General features: G+C 29.3%; 2 protein-coding genes across 5 annotated transcripts; one reads left to right on the forward strand and one right to left on the reverse strand.

The window, feature by feature from the left end:
- Positions 1–490: 490 nt before the first annotated feature.
- On the forward strand, positions 491–5,541 carry LOC110668014 (putative disease resistance protein At3g14460). The gene is made up of 2 exons (XM_058151020.1): positions 491–5,111; positions 5,245–5,541. The coding sequence occupies exon 1, from the start codon at positions 681–683 to the stop codon at positions 5,088–5,090; it is 4,410 nt and encodes a 1,469-aa protein (XP_058007003.1). The 5' UTR covers positions 491–680; the 3' UTR covers positions 5,091–5,111; positions 5,245–5,541.
- Positions 5,542–8,267: 2,726 nt separating this feature from the next.
- On the reverse strand, positions 8,268–11,732 carry LOC110668015 (WAT1-related protein At1g25270-like). Of its 4 annotated transcripts, XM_058152020.1 has the most exons (8): positions 11,493–11,732; positions 10,375–10,582; positions 10,178–10,240; positions 9,959–10,075; positions 9,611–9,857; positions 9,284–9,442; positions 8,988–9,139; positions 8,268–8,675 (listed from the first exon to the last, which is right to left on the reverse strand). In XM_058152020.1, the coding sequence occupies exons 2-8, from the start codon at positions 10,566–10,568 to the stop codon at positions 8,453–8,455; spliced, it is 1,155 nt and encodes a 384-aa protein (XP_058008003.1). In that variant the 5' UTR covers positions 10,569–10,582; positions 11,493–11,732; the 3' UTR covers positions 8,268–8,452. The 4 variants fall into 4 exon arrangements, with proteins under 4 accessions (XP_058008003.1, XP_058008002.1, XP_058008005.1 ...); XM_058152019.1 differs by lacking the exon at positions 11,493–11,732 and having other exon boundaries at positions 10,375–10,873; XM_058152021.1 differs by lacking the exon at positions 11,493–11,732 and having other exon boundaries at positions 8,451–8,682; positions 10,375–10,873.
- Between the last annotated feature and the right edge of the window lie 6,293 nt (positions 11,733–18,025).

Consider the following 18,025-nt stretch of genomic DNA (forward strand, 5'->3'; position numbering starts at 1 on the left):
ATCAATGAAATTAAACAATTAATATATATATAAGTAAATATAATTCATAAATTTCCCATAAAAATAAATCAATTTAAAAATCGATTCTGTTCGATTTGGTTCAATTTGAATAGATAAATTACTATTCGGTTCGGTTCGGTTTAACCGATTTTTTTCTCTTCAAAACCGAACTAAACCAAAATAATCGAAATTTTTATAATGTAAAATCAAACCAAATCGATTAAATTTTAAAACCGAATCGATTGAACCAAATTGACTCCGTTCGGTTCGATTTTTCAATTTGAACCGAATTCTGCTCAGCCCTAATATGAACTAATATGTGGATTTATTAAAATATTATTGATTAAATAGATGGAGTTTAAAAATGTATAAATTAATATATAAATTTCACTAGATTTTAAGGATAAACGTGTAATTTACACATATAATTTTATAAAGATCTTTTGGACTTGCTATATAATTTTATGAAGCTTTTTAGAATTAGGGAGTATTGTAGAAGATAAGTGTTTGTAACTAATTGCATCTAATTTCAGATTAGTTGAATGTATAAATTAATTTATACCTCATAAGAATTTTCCCCGTTTTATATCCCGTTGATTTCTTTCATACACTTTCCCCTGTCCTTGCCTTCTTGAAACTTCAATTTTAGTTACATCACCTTCGTTGGCGATACCTTCAACATGGCTTCACCCTTCAGCTCCATCGTGGATTGGGTAGCAGGAGAGAGATTTGCCTCTGCTTTCCTTCGACCCTTGTTGGACCGACTGGAAGAGGACTGTTGGAGATATGATCACGATGCTAGACTTGAGACGAACTTAACCGATTCATTGCGTTCAATCAAGGCTTTCCTTGAAGATGCAGACGATAAGCAATTTGCAAGTATTGAGTTCAAAAAGTGGCTTGAGAAACTCAATGATGCTGTGTACAATCTGGACGACCTCCTGGATAAGATTGCTACTGATGCTGCGCAACAAAATTCAGAAGCCAAATCCCAGAACCCAAGAAGCTGGAAACGCAAATTGTCCTTTACCAAAAAAATATCTCCCAAACCATATGGGAAGCGTATGGGGATAAAGGTAATTGCTAGAAGAATTAAAAGCCTTGAAAGAGAAGCAGAACGCCTTGGCCTGGTGGTGAGGGTGATTAAAAGGAACGAAAATGCTGGAAGTGAGCCAGTTAAAAGATTCCCTTCTACAGATTCCATTGTCTGCGGAAGACATGAGGATAAAGAAAAGATTGTAGTTAAATTGTTGCAGTCACATGATGCCAGCCATGATGGGATACCCGTAATCTTCATTGTGGGCACGGCCGGACTAGGCAAGACCACCCTTGCTCAGCTTGCATTCAACGACCAAAGATTGAAGACTCAATTCGACCTCAAAGTATGGGTCTACGTTGGAGATGACTTTGACGTTCGCAAGGTGATGAAAATAATTCTTGCCACCACAACTGGGCAATATCCTGGGGTTGACCATTTAGATCTGCTTAAGTTGAATGAGAGTTTGTTCGGGAAGAAACTTCTACTTGTCTTGGATGATATTTTGAAGTGGAATGATGATAGCTGGAATACCCTTCGGAAACTTTTAAGAGACGCAGCAAAAGGAAGTAGGATTGTCATAACCACAACTGAACCGCCGAGGGACATGGAATTTAAGACATCCATCATTTCTTCGTATAAGCTAAAGCCCTTATCCACGGACGAGTGCTTTTCGCTATTAGTAAAACAGGCATTCAGAGAAAAAAGCCCAAGTTCACATCAAGAGCTCGTGGAGATCGGCAAACAGATAGCCGCCAGGTGTGAAGGTTTGCCTTTAGCTGCAAAAGCGCTTGGCAGTATCTTGCGCTCCAAACGAGCTGTTGAAGATTGGAAGGCCATCTTGGAAAACAGCAAGGGAGGCATTCCTTCAGCTCTCAGACTCAGCTATTCTCACCTCCCTGCAAATCTGAAGCGATGCTTTGCCTACTGTTCAATATTTCCTAGGGGCTACGAATTTGAGAAAGAAAAACTAGTCCGCTTGTGGATGGCAGAAGGTTTCCTCCAGCAGCCCAAAAATAGAAGAGAGGAGGATGCAGGTGATGACTATTTCCTCGATCTATTATCGAGTTCATTTTTCCAATATTCATCCACTAATAAATCATGTTTTGTAATGCATGATCTTATTAGTGATTTTGCTCAATTGGTATCCAAAGAATTTTGCTTCAGATTAGAGGATGGTATTTCTCATATGCGTGAAAAAATTCTCCATGCCTCTTACACTAGAGGCAACAATGATCCATCCGACAAATTCAAGCTCATTCTTACAGCCAACCGCTTGAGGACATTTCTTATGATTGATTCGCCATTGGATCATAAATCTTGTCATCTAAGTAAAGAAAACTTGCACGATTTGTTTTCGGGGTTAACACACTTGCGAGTGTTCTCTTTGGCCTTCTATGGTTTCACTAAAGTGCCTGATTCGATAGGCAAGTTGAAACACCTACGCTACCTAGACCTCTCTCACACCGCACTAGAAATTTTACCTGAATCAGTAAGCTCCCTTTACAATTTGCAAACATTGGATTTGTCCTACTGCCATTCCCTCAGCAAATTGCCGCAAGGCATGGTGCAGCTTGTTAACTTGCGTCATCTTCTCATTACTAAAACTAATGTGCAGTGTATGCCATTAGGAATGAGTAGATTAACGAATCTTCAGACCCTGTCTAACTTTATTGTGGGCGAATGTGGCTCCAAAGTTAATGAGTTGTCAGGGCTTTCTGATATTCGCGGAACACTATCCATTTCTAAGTTGCACAATTTAGATCCTGATAGTGATCCTTTGGATGCCAAATTGACAGCAATGAGATATCTTGATGAGCTAGAATTGGAATGGAACTGGGAGAGTGGAGATCCAAAGAAAGACGAAAAAGTACTTGAAAACCTTGAGCCTCCCCAAAAGTTGAAAAGACTGGTCATTAAATCTTATGGTGGCACAGGATTTCCATGGTGGTTGGGAAATTCTTCTTTTGCAGACTTAGTGTTTCTATCTCTTAGCAACTGCAAAGATTGTTTGCAAATGCCCTCACTAGGGAATCTGCCATCTCTTGAAGTTCTCGAAATAGAAGGGCTTTCTAGAGTAACAAGATTGGGCGTGGAGTTCTATGGGACGCACTGTCTGAAGACTTTGAAATTTAACAGGATGCTTGCATGGGAGGAATGGGAAACTGACGAAATTGGAGATGGAAAATTTCCTTGTCTGGATGAGCTTCTAATAATCAACTGTCCTAATCTGAAGGGCCATGTACCAAAGAGCCTTCCTTCCCTGACAAAACTGGTGATTTCAAATTGTCCCAAACTTGTTGATTCACTTCGTCTGCAAAAGACTTCAGCAAAATGTGATATCTTCATAGATGATAAGAAGATACAACCTAGAAGTGAAGATGAAGATCCCTTACCAGTCTACCCTGAAAAAGGTGTGATTTCAAGCTGCGCACAAGAATTTCAGACTGCTTCAGAAAGCCCTACGCATGTTGCCTCACAATCCTCCTTACAAACGACAAGAGCCACAGACGTAGACGTTGCACATCAAGCTGATGATCAGGCCAAAGCATTCGACTCTTTCCTTTGGATTTCAAAATATTCAGATAATGGACAATTGGAGAAACAATCACATGTAACGGATATTTCAAGTCGCTCGGAAAAAGTTGGTTCTCAGACTGCCTTGGATAGTACTAAACAGACTGTTGACCTGCAATCTGCTGTCCATACTAGTGCAACTGCAACCATTACACACCAAGCTGATGATCAAGCCAAGGTATTCGACTCTTCCCCAGGGAGTTCAAAAGATGACACACGGTTAAAGAAATTGCCACAGACGACTGAGATTTCAAGCCTCCCAGAAAAATTTGCTTCTGAGACTACCCCAGGTTCTACGTCACATGATGTTGCTCTGCAGTTCTCTCCGCTAATGACTAAAATGACGGCTGACAGTAGTACATATCAAGCTGATATAGGGGTCAAGCCATTTCTCAGCCATGATGGAATGCAACACCAGTACTCTTCCCCTGGAATTTTGAAAGTTTCAGATATTGCGGAATTGAGCAAATTGCCAACTGACCTACACAGCCTCAGAATTGAAGGATGCGACACCTTGGAGTCCTTTCGTTCGGAAATTCTCAGCAGCAACCCTTTTCTTCAACATTTATATGTCATTGATTGTGGTTCTCTTATTTCCTTTGCTGAAGGTGCTCATCCTACCGCCTTGAAGACACTACATTTCCGAAACTGCAGGAAGTTAAACTTTCTTTTCACTTCAGAGATGTTGCATCAATTTGCAGATTTGGAACATTTGTGCATAGGGAGCAGCTGTGATTCTCTCGAGTCCTTCCCCTTAGACTTCTTTCCAAAGCTTAAAATTCTGTGTCTCTGGGACTGCATGAATCTCAACTCCCTTTCAATTCAGAAGGCAATCAGTCTAGAGTCACTTGACGCCTTGGAAATCAGGGATTGCCCGAATCTGGTATATTTCCCATCAGGAGGATTGCTCGCCCCCAACTTGACGTCAGCTTTCTTCTCTAATTGCAAGAATCTCAAGTCCCTACCCAGACAAATGTGCCGCCTGGAATCTCTTCAGTCGCTATTTATAAGTAATTGTCCAGAACTTGAATCACTTCCAAATGATGATTTGCCTGCCCGCCTAAATTTACTTTGCATTACATCTTGCGACAAAATCACTCTCAGGAAAGAATTGGAACTGAATAGACTTGATGCTCTAAGTCATTTAGAGATTGAAGGTGGATGTGTGAATATAGAGTCATTTCCGGAGAAGGGGCTGCTGCCTGCCAATCTTATTTCACTTCGCATCAGCAGGCTTCTGAATCTCAAATTTCTGGACCAAGAGGGGCTTCAACAACTCACTTTTCTTGAAAAGCTGGAAATTAGCTGCTGCAAAAGGCTCCGTTCCTTGCCAGAAAAGCTACCTAACTCTTTATCTTCTATAAGTATCAAAGAATGTCCTCTGCTGAAAGCAAGACTCCGGAATAAGAGGGGAACAGATTGGTCCAGAATTGCTCACATTCCTAGCATATTTATTGATGAGGAAGAATCTCATTAGCGTCTTAGAACATATGATATGGTAAGTGTATTTGCTCAAAGATTTCTTTGTTGAATTTTTGTAGAACACTCCTAACTTTAAATTATTGTTTGTTGAATTTGTGCGTTTAGGTTTGTTAAATCTAACTATGTTCTGTGCATTTCTATCATTGCAGCTGCAGTCATAAGGAGTGCAAGGGAAAGAAAATATTGCATTCAGAACATAATAGCAGCTTTCTTGTAGTTCTGTTTTTTCAATGAAGATTTCCAACTGCAAATTTCCTTTATGTAAAAGTTTTTAGATGGGTCTTGAGCATTAAAGCATGTGTTAGTACAAGGATGAGAGCTTTGTTGTACCTGTAAAAATATGTATATTTAGGCAAACTCCATAGGTGGATTAATCCACAAAAATCATCCTATTTGATTGTCCTGTTTATAATTTATCTTGAACTTCATCTTCCTTGTCTGATTTATTTTGGCCATACTGCACCTTTGCCAACGAGTCTTCTTCATGGGTAAAGGCATTAATGTTGGCTGATCACCATCAGGAAGAACCTCCACTAATCCAGATTCAAGAGATTTTTCGCTATGTAGTCATATATGAGAATTTTTATTTGATACAACCGATTTATATACAACGATTTCATTGTAATAATTGCCACAATAGTTATTGAAGATACTGTGTAAAAATTTCAAAGTTCAGATAGTTTTATATTATATTTTTAAGTTTAGAAACGATTTTGTTATAGTCCCAGAGTGATAGGTGCCAAATTAGTGCCGTCCTTAATTACCTTCAATTGTCTTATTTTTATAAAAATATAATAATAATTTATTAAATTACATTTTATTTCACCTAAAAATTTGTATAAATATTTATTATATTTAACAGAAATAAAAGATAAAATTTAAAACCTCAAAAATTATATAAATATTTATTATATTTAATAGAAATAAAAGATAAAATTTTAAAAAAAATAATTAATACTTCTTGATTTTCTAAATATGATAGATAATTTTAAATAAAAGAAAATTTTAAATGCGATAAATAAAAATAAACGGAGATAATAATTTTTAATGAAGTACCATGAATATATAAAATGTATATTAAAAAGAAAATTAAATAATATTTATTATTTTAATTTTTTAAATTATATAAAATTTATTTTTATGAGATTGATGAAATATATTATAGTGTTGATAATTTATAAAAAAAAAAATTAATGAAATTAATTTATTTTCCTTTTCTCTAAACAAATTATCTTGCATGTCTAAATAAGGACTTGATAACACGTGCTTTTCTTTTCTAGCATTTAAGAATTTTTAGACTTTAGATCATTTTGTTTCTAAGGTTCATATGGTCCTAAAATTTGATTTTCTTATAATGTTTTTTTTAAAGGAAATAAACGGGGTTTAATTTAATGGTATTCTCAAGATAAACTAAAAAAAATTAAGGTAAATTATTTATAAAATATAATAGTAATTATTTTGATTCAAAAGATCTTATCGTGTTGATAAAATAATTAATTTAGCCATTTGACGAGAAGTGCACTCCAGTTGGTAGTAATTTATTATTGTTCGACTCCATAATTTTTTTATGAGTTCGATCTAGAAATCATCAAATTTTGATATTCTCTTAAATGAAAAATTTATACTTCATATCATTACACTTCTACTCAAATTTGATTTTTTTATAATGCATTTAATTATCCCTTATCCAATTTATCAAGTTATAAATACTCTCTTCCACTTTTATTTTTTAAAAAAATAAAAAATTCGAATTCCTATAAAGATAAAATTGCATATAAATTAATGATCACTAACCTCATATCACAGACGAGGTCAAACTTATATTAAACTGGGAATTAAAGTGTTAGTTGTAACTGACCGAGTTTGCCCAAACCCGAGAAAAAACTCTTATGCATATGTCATTACAAATATTAATTCATAATAAATACAGATTAATTTGATCTGACAGCATTTTAAAATCAAGAATCCGAAGGCAAAATGCAATTTCCTGTGATCAACTTTGTTAAGGTGTTATCTTTCAAAACCTGTGCAGTAACTCTTGCAATCTGTACCACTATTTAATACGACCATCGTTTCTTTACAGCGAATGAGCTTTTATATGCAAGCCAACAGAAGATTTTACTTAGGTAGTTTCTAATTTACATATCCAGCAACTCACTCAAATCTATCTTAACATTGTTTTGTTTATATTAAAGACATATTATTCTGTTGGGAATATATAAGTGTGAAATTTTCATATTGTAAAAAGATGGGATGAGTGAGAGATATGTAAATGGGAAGAACTCGCAGACTCATAGCCTTAAGATTTTGGATTGGATGTAGTATTAAACACATGAGTGTGTTCTTTCATAAGATCCATCAAGGAGGATTCTCTCCAGGTTCTTTGCTCTCCCCAGATAACTAACAAGTTGTAGAATGAGTAAAAGACATATAAGTGGGAAACATCCACAAATTTAAAACCTTAAGGTTATGAGCGTGTTCTTTCATAAAACCATCAAAAAAAATTCTCTCCAGATACTTTGAGCTCCCCAAATAACTATCACATTCACATATTCAAGTTTCAATTCTCTCAAATCTTTCTGAAAAAATAAATTAACTCATTAAAATCTAAGCAGAAGAAGAGGAGTATCATATGCACAAGCTGAGAAGCTTTTGCTCTAGAGGCTTCCCATTTAGTAAGTTTTTTTTTTTTTTTTTTTTTCTTGTTCATCAAAACTTTTTAAAAAGAAAAGAAATATCAGGATTTAAAATTTTGATTGCCTACATCGAGAGATAAGCACTTTTAGTAATTTTTTAAAAAAAAAAGAATAATTTATATTTTATTATTGAAGTATGATAAAATTATAATTTAATTCTTTTATTATTTTCAAGAAGAAATTGATGTGTTTTTTTTTTATAAAATAATTACTCCATAAAAATTAATCACCATTTTAATATTTATTATAATTTTGTTATTAAATTTGAATGGAACGCTTTAATTTATAATTAATTAAATTTTAACTGAAAATTTATTTTATTAATAGCAACTTACTTCAGGGACTTATATAATCTTCTTAAAAATAAAGTGATTAAATAAAAAATTTTATCATATTTTAAAACTATATTGTAAATTATAATTTTATTAATAATATTACTAAAATTAGTGGTTGAATAAAAAAAAAAACACTTATGCTTTGAGGTCTAAAATTTTATATATATCATTATTATTTTTTCCTTTCTACACTTTTTGCCTTTCTGGATACTCACCAAGTAGAAATTCTCCACATTGGTCCTATATTATGCTCCTATCTCTGTGTTTTTTTTTTTTTTTTGGTCTATAATCTTGTATTTTATTACTCTGTTTTATTTTCTTTAAATTTAATTCTGTTCCTGCTGCTGCTCCTCTGGCAAAGAGGCTGCTTCATGCGTAAAAGAAGAAGCATTTAATGCTGGGAGATCACCTTGAGCAACAACCTCAACCAATTCAGTTGTTGGGGAACCTTTTGTTGTTGGAACTAATTCAGGTTTTACCTTCATCTCTTTGCTTTGACCCCATAGCACCAAGTATAATCCACACACTATCAGTCCTCCCCCTAATATGCTGTTCCCTTGCAAGCAAAAGACAGAATCAGAATCTTTAATATAACATCATCAAACCTACTTCAGCTATAACTAGCCATTTTCTTACATGGGAACTTTTGTTTAAATTCAATCTATCATGAATTCAAAATACAAAATATATATATATATATATATATATATATATATATATAAATAATGAAATTTACGTGTTAAAAATGTGAAATTCACGTATTTATATGTTTAAATTCAAAATAGACCAGGAATAGATAAGTTTTTAACATCAATTATAGGTGACTAGCGATTGATGCTAGCATTTTCCACATTTATATACCTTCCCAGGTGCAGTTTTTCTTCTAGCAGCAAAGACCCTGCAATGGCTACAAGCACAAGCGACAAAGGGTTGAAACTAGCCACGAACACTGGCCCTCTTATGCGCACACACCAAGCAATAAGGGTTACAACCAACCCAGAAGTCACAATCCCCTGCAAACCAAGAAGATTTCTCATATATTTTACCAATTTTTTATTATGTTTTTAATTAAAAAAAAAGCAATAAACGAAAATAGTTTTTAGTTATTAAAAATAGCTTCTTATTTCTCTCTCTCTCTCTCTCTCTCTCTCCCTTACCGCATAAGCAACCGTAAGGAGCCTAACATTCCATCCTAGCTTCCACTGGTTCCAATTTCTGTCCAGGCACAGGGACAAAGTAACACATTGGATTGATCCCATTAGAGACATTAGTGCTGTGCTTGAATAGTGACATGGGTATCCCTTGCTTATTTTAGTCTGCTCCCAAAACATTAAAAACGAGTATCTTAAAAGCAAATAATTACAGACATGCAAGCATTGAAGATGAGATAGGCTTGCTTGCTATCATTAAGGGAGCTATAGGAATAGGATTATATTAAGCAATTGACCCAATGGAAATTTAATTAGTATGTTTTCTGAACTTACCTGAAGTATTAACCACATTGCATAAGAAATGCAGCTGCCCAAAGCCAGGGAAGAACCCACAATATGCTTCGCAGTAAAGTGGCTTTTCCGAATCTGATGGCTGTGTTTCAGAAGGTGAACATTTGTAGACCAGATCTTAATCTCTACACCTTTGTAGAAAGTTAAAAGCATCGCCCCACCTATTCCTATTGACAATCCTAATATCTTGGCCTTCCCTACTGTTGTCTTTAATTCCAATTTCTCTAACCTGAAATCAAAATTTGGCAAATCGTTACAGAACTTTAATTGCAATATATATATTAAATAATGATTCTTCTGTGTTTCATCAAAAGGAAAAAGTAAATGCACCCAAAAGTGGTTGCCAGGATTAATGTTATAGCAGGAATAAGGTTGGTTATGGCAGCAGCAAATGTTGCAGATGTCAGGACCAGGCTTTCCACATACAAGTTCTGGGCCAGCATTCCCCTAGAAATCAACTCAGAAGACATGGAAAATTAAGGGTTTTATATAATTAAGAAAGCTCCCCTATTTTATAAATGGTGTAAAGTATATGTATATATATCTTACCCAAATAACCCACTAAGAAAAGCTTGGACAAGGATCATCCATGTGAGTTTTGGCCTCTTCCTCCTATGCATATCAAGCCAAACTTTCATAAATTAGTACAGAATTAATTGAAAACAATAGAAATTTTATTTACTTATTATTAACTATAAACTCTTAATTGTAGGGGGAATATATATAACAAATTAAAACGAATTTACCTATCGAAGAAGAGAGCAAAAGGGGCAATAAAAGCTGTGCTAAATATCCAGCGATAAGCAACAAGAACCCTCAAATTCATTCCATCATTTGCAGCCAATTTGTAGAAAATATTCATTCCAGCATATGAAAATTGGATAAAAATCATTAGGATCTCAGGCTTCAACCCATTTATAACTTCACTTACATGCCTCATTCCAATGGATCACCCTATCTCCAAAAACAAGAATTTTACAAGAATGAGAAGGGAAAAAACATATAGAAGAAGAACAACAGAGAAAAGGGTATTTGTTAAAGCTAATATTGCATAAGAATATGACTGCCTAGGTTCTCCAGTGTATATAAATAGCCTGTGGTTTCTTCCAGAGGCAAGAAAAAGTAGTAGTTAGATATTGCATTGCAGTTGTCTAGAGATCCATTAAGGCTCCCTGCAGTGGTAAGTTTATACACAGCACGTGTAAAGGTTCTTCAGGCCTTGTTTAACATATGTAAATTGATAGCTAGGCTAAGACTAAAAGTTTCAGGGTATTATATAGGTGTTGTGGCTTGTTAGTGGGAGCAGACACCTACTCATATACTTACTTTAAGCTTTCAATTCTGCTGTCATCCTCAGGTTGGCAATTGAGAAAATATAGAAAAATAGGGAAAGAAATTTATGGGTGTTATTTTTTTTTATGGGAAATTCTCTGTGTGCAAGACTCAATCTATGAAAGGTCACTTTTCATCGAGTGGTCATCATATTCCCCATATTACTAAATATTGAAACTTCTGAAAGTTAACCTCTCTTCTTTTTGCTTGCTTGCTTGCTTGCTTTTAGCTATGGATGATCAAATGTAGGTATCTTAGTGACATTATGTGACTACATAATGATACCATGATTGCTGTTTAGGCTTAATCTTTGTAAATTAAAGTGTCAAAGTAATCAAATCAATACAAGAAATGCTTTAATATCAGATGATTTGTGCTTCTAATCCTTTTTTTCTTTATTTAATTAGCTGAAAAATGCAAGCAAAGATCAACATACACATGTATGTGAATACATGAATTATCTTAAAAATAAAATATAACATGCAATACATATATAGAGATATAATTGAAAAGGAAAGGTATTGATACTTACAAATTAACTTCAATTTTCTTGAAGCACCAGGGAATTTGTACTATGGTGAAATTGAAGAAGAGAGGCTGTTTTTGTAGTTCAGTCACCAAATACTGGCTCAGAATTTGGAGGTTGTAAAGCAAGTAAAGGAATGCTAGCCACTGTTTCTAATGACAGGCACTTTTAGCACTTATCATATGCCTCGTAGCGAGTATTATAGGCAAATTCATCGTATTTGTCATAAGGTAATAAATTTATGGTATTTCATTCACATAAAAATTGATCTCTCATAAAATAAAGCAAATGGATTCTACTTTTACATGAGCAGAAGAGCATATATATCGAGTGCACTATTAATATCTTATTATTGAAACTATTTTGTTTAAAAAATTTACATTGTGAGATTTCTTTTATTTAAAAAAAAAAAAAAAAGTTATGCTGGACAACTCATATCTCATATAGTGGAACTTACGAACATGAAGTTTGTGTAAGAATGAGTGTATGATGCAAGCAACTACTTCAAAAAGCCAAAATTGTAATAAATGAAGAGTGTGCACATTGATTAGGGTTTGTTGCGATATTAGAAGAATCGTATTATTCACGAGAACAAAATGCACGTCACCCAAGCCACATTCAACCATTCAGCGCAATAGCTTGGTGGTTAACTTAGTAAGATAGCTTTATCCCACCTCGATTTGATTCCCCAAATTAACATGATAATTAATAATTATCTCTATTTATGAGTGCAATGGGAAGAGGCGATGAATTGACTAATGGCTCGTCTTATTGGATGCCACTTCAGATTCGGTGATAGATCCCTTCTTATAGGGTTAGGTTAAATCGAGAAAGTTAACTAATAATCCTAAGCCTCGAGTTTAAGTAAGGTATAACCATTGTACCCTGAGCTAAATAGTTTAATAATTTTTAAATAAAATATTTATATAAAATTAAATAAAATAAACTCATAATATTAAATAATAGATATATAAATCTTCATACAAATATTTAATTTAATAATTATTATACTATTTTTATATAAATTTAAAACGGCATCCAATATAATATTTACTATAAACACTTAACGAAACTATATATGAGATGCTCTGGAATTTATATGAGATATATTAATCTCATTTACTGAATTCAAAATCAATAATCAAAATTAATTAATTTAATTTATTACATTTATTTTTAATCAAAGTAATATCACAATTTCAGTCGCTCAATTCAAAATCATTAAGAAAATTATTTTAAAAATTATTTTTAATCAAAGCATTTTGTCAAACCATCCTTTTTTTTAATAGTCTATGAATAAGTGCCCCTACAGGGTAGTAGTAAATAAGTTAAACAAATGGATTTTATGAATGAACTAAAATAAAATAAAATAACTTGTGAATAAAAACTCCAGGCATGTGTTTTTTTTAAATTTTATAGTGGGAAAAAGCATTTCCCTTTGTCAGTTAACTTCAAATTGTTGCAATTTTATTACTTGTACTTACTTTATTTATTTATTTTAAATTATAAATCACTTTTCCTTTTGAAATAATAGTTTACGCTTTCAATCTCATTTCAAGTGATGTTTTAAAAAAATATTTTCGTCCCACTTTATTTATTTTTTAAAAAAAAAAGTATTAATTTTTTTTCAATTTTACCCTTATTATTGTTGTTCTCAATACATTTATCTATTTCTTTTTTTTAGACAATTATCTATTTTTTATTATATTTCTATATCTTAATTAAATATAAGGATTTTTTAATTAATTATTAGTATTTTTTATAAAAGTAAAATTATTCAATCATTTCCTTAATCTTTACATAAAAATTTTAAAAAGCACTTCAAATGAAATTGAGGTAGCATTTATTATTTTACCAATATACCCCTATTGACATGTATTGAAAAAGTAAAGTATATTACAACCTCCGTCCACTTTTATCTTTTATTTAAAGTTTTTGTATGTTAATTAAAAAAGTAATTAAATCAACTAAATATATCTTGAATTTATTTTTTTCTAATTTTTATAATTGTCCCTTCTATTGTGAGAGTTTGATTTTTAGTTATTATAAATGAAAGTATAATCACTAGTTTTATTTGGTTGGAGATTTAGCTCTTGATTTGCATATATATATATATGTATATATCTTCAACCAATAGAGCTTGATAGTGTAGTCTGCTACTCTATTAGTGCATAATAACTGAAATTCATCTATGTATGTTATATGCATCAAGTTCCTGAAAAAATAGTTAAGTATAAAATATTTAAAGATATTATTTTATTGTTCAAATTAAATCACTTAAATTATAATAAAATATTTTTTAATTTGATTAAATTACCTTTTATCTCACCAAGAAAGAGATTATGTTTAGTAGAGATAAGGATAAAATTAAAAAAAAAATAATTAATACTTCTTGATCTATCAAATAATTATACATCTTTTAAAAAATGATGTATAATAGTGGACGAAAGTATATTTCCAAGAATATTTGGTAGCATAAATTTTTTAACTTTGAATGGAGCAATATGAGTAAAGGATATATATTGAAAAAAGTTTTAAAAAAATTTATTATTTTAACTATGTTAACTATATTTTTCTTAATTTATGCAGAAAAAAATCATATTCTGTTTTGGGTTTTATTAAGAATCATAATTGAATTAAATACAGTCAAATTTGTTGTTTTGGTTCTTTGATTTTTTTTTTTTTATTTGGTTCGATTTTAATATTTTGATTTTATTTAATTTTAGTCCATTTGAATTTTAATTTATTCTCAATTCTTGAAAAGATTTTATGTTATTATTATCATGAAAAATATATAGATTTTGATCACATTAAATCTAGCATATTTTGAAGAAATTCTTACCTGTTTTATTCATCTAATCAATAATAAAAAAAATAATATATTATAATTTCAGCATAATTTTAGGTAAAATTTATCATAAGTTTAGATTATATATCATTTATAAATTAAGTGAAATAAATCTTTCACTGTATTATTACGATATACAGCTTGATCCCATTACTATAATGACATTTTGGGGGGATTGAGGGTTGGCACTTTGGCACTAAAATTCTTTTGCAAAAGGTGATAAAAAGAAAATAGAAAGGACGTATGGAATTTGGGGGATTGAGTGTTGGGATTATTTTCATCATGTATAGAAATTAGAAAATGAAGTTATCCACCTTAACTAATTAGGGTTTTGCTATATAACATATTTTTTAAAGGTTTTTTTTTTATAAATAAATAAAGTGGTTATACATTAAATTATAGCCAATATTATATTAATTTAATCGATAATAATAAAATAAAGTACTTCAAAAATAATTATAAAAATTTTAACTATATATAATTATACTTAATATGTAGGATTAATTTAATTAATAAAAATATTTTTTATATAGAATATTTTATTTTAATATGTATAAATTAACTCATTTGCGTTAATTTATATTTTTTCAATAAAATTTATATTTATATTTTCAGATCATTTAAATTTTATCTTTTCTTTTGAGAGGGTTTATTATCTTCTCTTCAATTTGTGAGAATTTGTTATTTTCTTCCCAGTGAGGATTTATTATTTTCTTCCTTACGACATTTTTTTTTCTTTCTTTTATAATGTAACGATGGGAGATATAGATTTTCTCTTCATAAAAATATCAAAATTTGATAATTTTCATATTAAGTTTATAAAAATATTATAAAATCGAATAATATTAAATTATCACTAAGTAGAGCATACTTTTTATTAAATGTCTAATTCAATTACTCTACCAATACGATTAGGTTTTTTTAAATTAAGATTGTATTAGTGATGTATTTTAAATTTTATTATATAAATTATTATAATATAAAATTTTGTATTTTATATTTATAATCTGTTTTATTTAATGAAAATTAAGACAAATTGCATGGGTATGGTAGCATAAAAAAATTATATAAATAAAATTCATGTATTACCTAACTGATTTATTATATAATTTTTTGTATTTCATGTCTTATTTTCTTTCTATAATTTTAAAAGTAAATTATTTTTTATTTATGCATTATATTATAATTAATATTTTATTTCTTATATTTAAAATTTTAATTATATTATATGTTTTTTATTTATTTTTATAACTTTAATTGTCAATTAAAAAATTAAGAGATAATAATAATAATAATAATAATAATAATAATAATAATAATAATAATAATGAGTATTTAGAAATAATAAAATTTAAAAAAGAAAAAATAATTTATTTTGAAAACATAAAGATATTTTCACTTTTTATAAACAATAAAAAAAATTAAAAAATGTATAATTATAACTATAAAATGATATTTTAGAATATTTTAAAAAAATAATATGCAATTATAAAATTTTTCACAATTCTAGCTCTGTAAGTAAATTATCCAAGTTTAAATAAGATAAAAAGCATAACTCGTTTAATATTATAACTATTTTGAATTATATATTTTCATAATAAATTATTTTTTTATTTTAAATGAATAATAAAATATAGAAAAAAAATTGCAAAAATATGTTTAGTATGGAGTGTGCTAAGAAAAAAATATTGCTTAATTGTCATTATCAAACATTTTTTTTAACACATTATAGATTTTAGATTTCTTTTTTAATTGTTATATCTATAAAATTAAAATATTGTTTTTATTTGAAAGGTTGAATATTAATCCTATTTTTATTATTTTTTATTTATTTTTTAATTATTAATGACGCATTATAATTTTATTTGAAATTTATATATATTAATTTTTTTTATGATATTTGTTTTACTTACACATCTATAATTTATTATTAATTCATAAATATTAATCAAAATTTAAGATATATATCGAAACTTAAATTTCATTGATGATAAATTTATTTTCATTAAAAAACAACAATTAAAACATGATTTCTGAATGCTAATGCAAAATTTCAGATTTTTAAATTTGTATTTGAATGATCGATTATTGGCAAAATAAATTCAAATTTTTATGTGTATTACTTATTTTATTTAAAATTTATAATTTTGAATAATTTGACCATAACCTCTAAAATTAAATAAATTTTATTTAAAATCCATAATTTTATTTAGAAATTTTGATTTTTACCACGTAGAATTATACCTCAATGATTGTGGAAATCATATTATAAGTCAAAATCTTCTAGTTATCTAAGTGGCAGTCAAAATTCTTAAATTATATTATAGGTTTTGAATTAAATTTATTTAATTTTAAAAATTATAATTAAATTATCTAAAATTAAAAATTTTAAATAAAATAAGTAATATATACAAAGGTTTGAATTTATTTTACTAATTGACCTTAAATGGTTAAAATATTAAAATATTAATGGAGCTTAATATTACAAGTTAATTAAAAATTTATGCTACGTTTATTTCACGTAAAATAACTTATATATGAAAAATATTTTTTATAAAAAAAATATTTTTTATAAAAATATTTTTTATTATTTGATTATAATATTAAATTAATGATATGTACTTTCATATATGTATATAAATATTTTTAAATTTTGATAAGATTATTAAAGTTTATAAAATAAAAGATGACTTTTCTTTTAAAAAGTGAAAGTATTTTTATTTAAAATGATATAATTTTTTTTTAATTAAAAAAAATATTCTTTTATTGGTTAATTTTTTTGAGTACCTTAAATATTAAAAAAATATTTTTTAATATTTTTTTTATATTTTTCAATAAAATAAATGAAGCCTTAATAATAACAATAACTTAATCTCTTATCCAGGCTCCAATTTGGGTTCAAACTCTAGCCCATCAAAAATGGGCTGCAATGGTTTAGTCAAAATCAGAAACCAAAGAAAATGGGCCGCAAATTTTAGAAAACAAAGATTATAATCTTGCCCGTTCATCTGCAAATATTTTAGCAAATAATCAAACTAAATTAATTTAATATAACTTTTTAATTCAATTTTTTAAAATTAATCTTTTTAGTTTGATTTTAGGAAATTTTGATTTTTCGTTCCATTGATTTTTTTTTTTAAACAGAAACCGACAATAAACCCAACCAATTAAAATGGGCTCTTTTCAATTAAATTTCCGGTTAAGGCCCATGTTTAGTAGTTTGTTTGCATATTATTCAAAATTGATGACTCGAATTAAATTAAATGAGTTTAATTTGATTCGATTTTTTTATTATTTTTAATTTGATTCGATTTGATATTTATTTTATATTTAGTATTTTAATTCTTATTATTCATTTTGATATGACCCAAACCAATCGATAACACACCCATACTCTTCAACCTTAACTCAATATTAGACTTGGAATCAAACCGGAATCGATCAAATCTAAAATTAACTTTATTAATCAGCTCATAATTTTAAATCAATTTGAAAATGAGACCATCGGTTCGGTTTACCTCTTTCCCAAGCCTTAAATTATGCCTGATCAAAATCTGCGATTTAGCATGTTTTAAAAAAGGAAAATATTGAAAATAAATAAATAAATGAATATTATAAGTACTAATCTTTCTTTATTTAGTATTAAAAAATAAAATAAATATAATAAACATTCTCCTCAATTTTAATTTTA

This window comes from Hevea brasiliensis, chromosome 8 (assembly GCF_030052815.1).
Source record: "Hevea brasiliensis isolate MT/VB/25A 57/8 chromosome 8, ASM3005281v1, whole genome shotgun sequence".
Taxonomy (NCBI): Eukaryota; Viridiplantae; Streptophyta; class Magnoliopsida; order Malpighiales; family Euphorbiaceae; genus Hevea; species Hevea brasiliensis.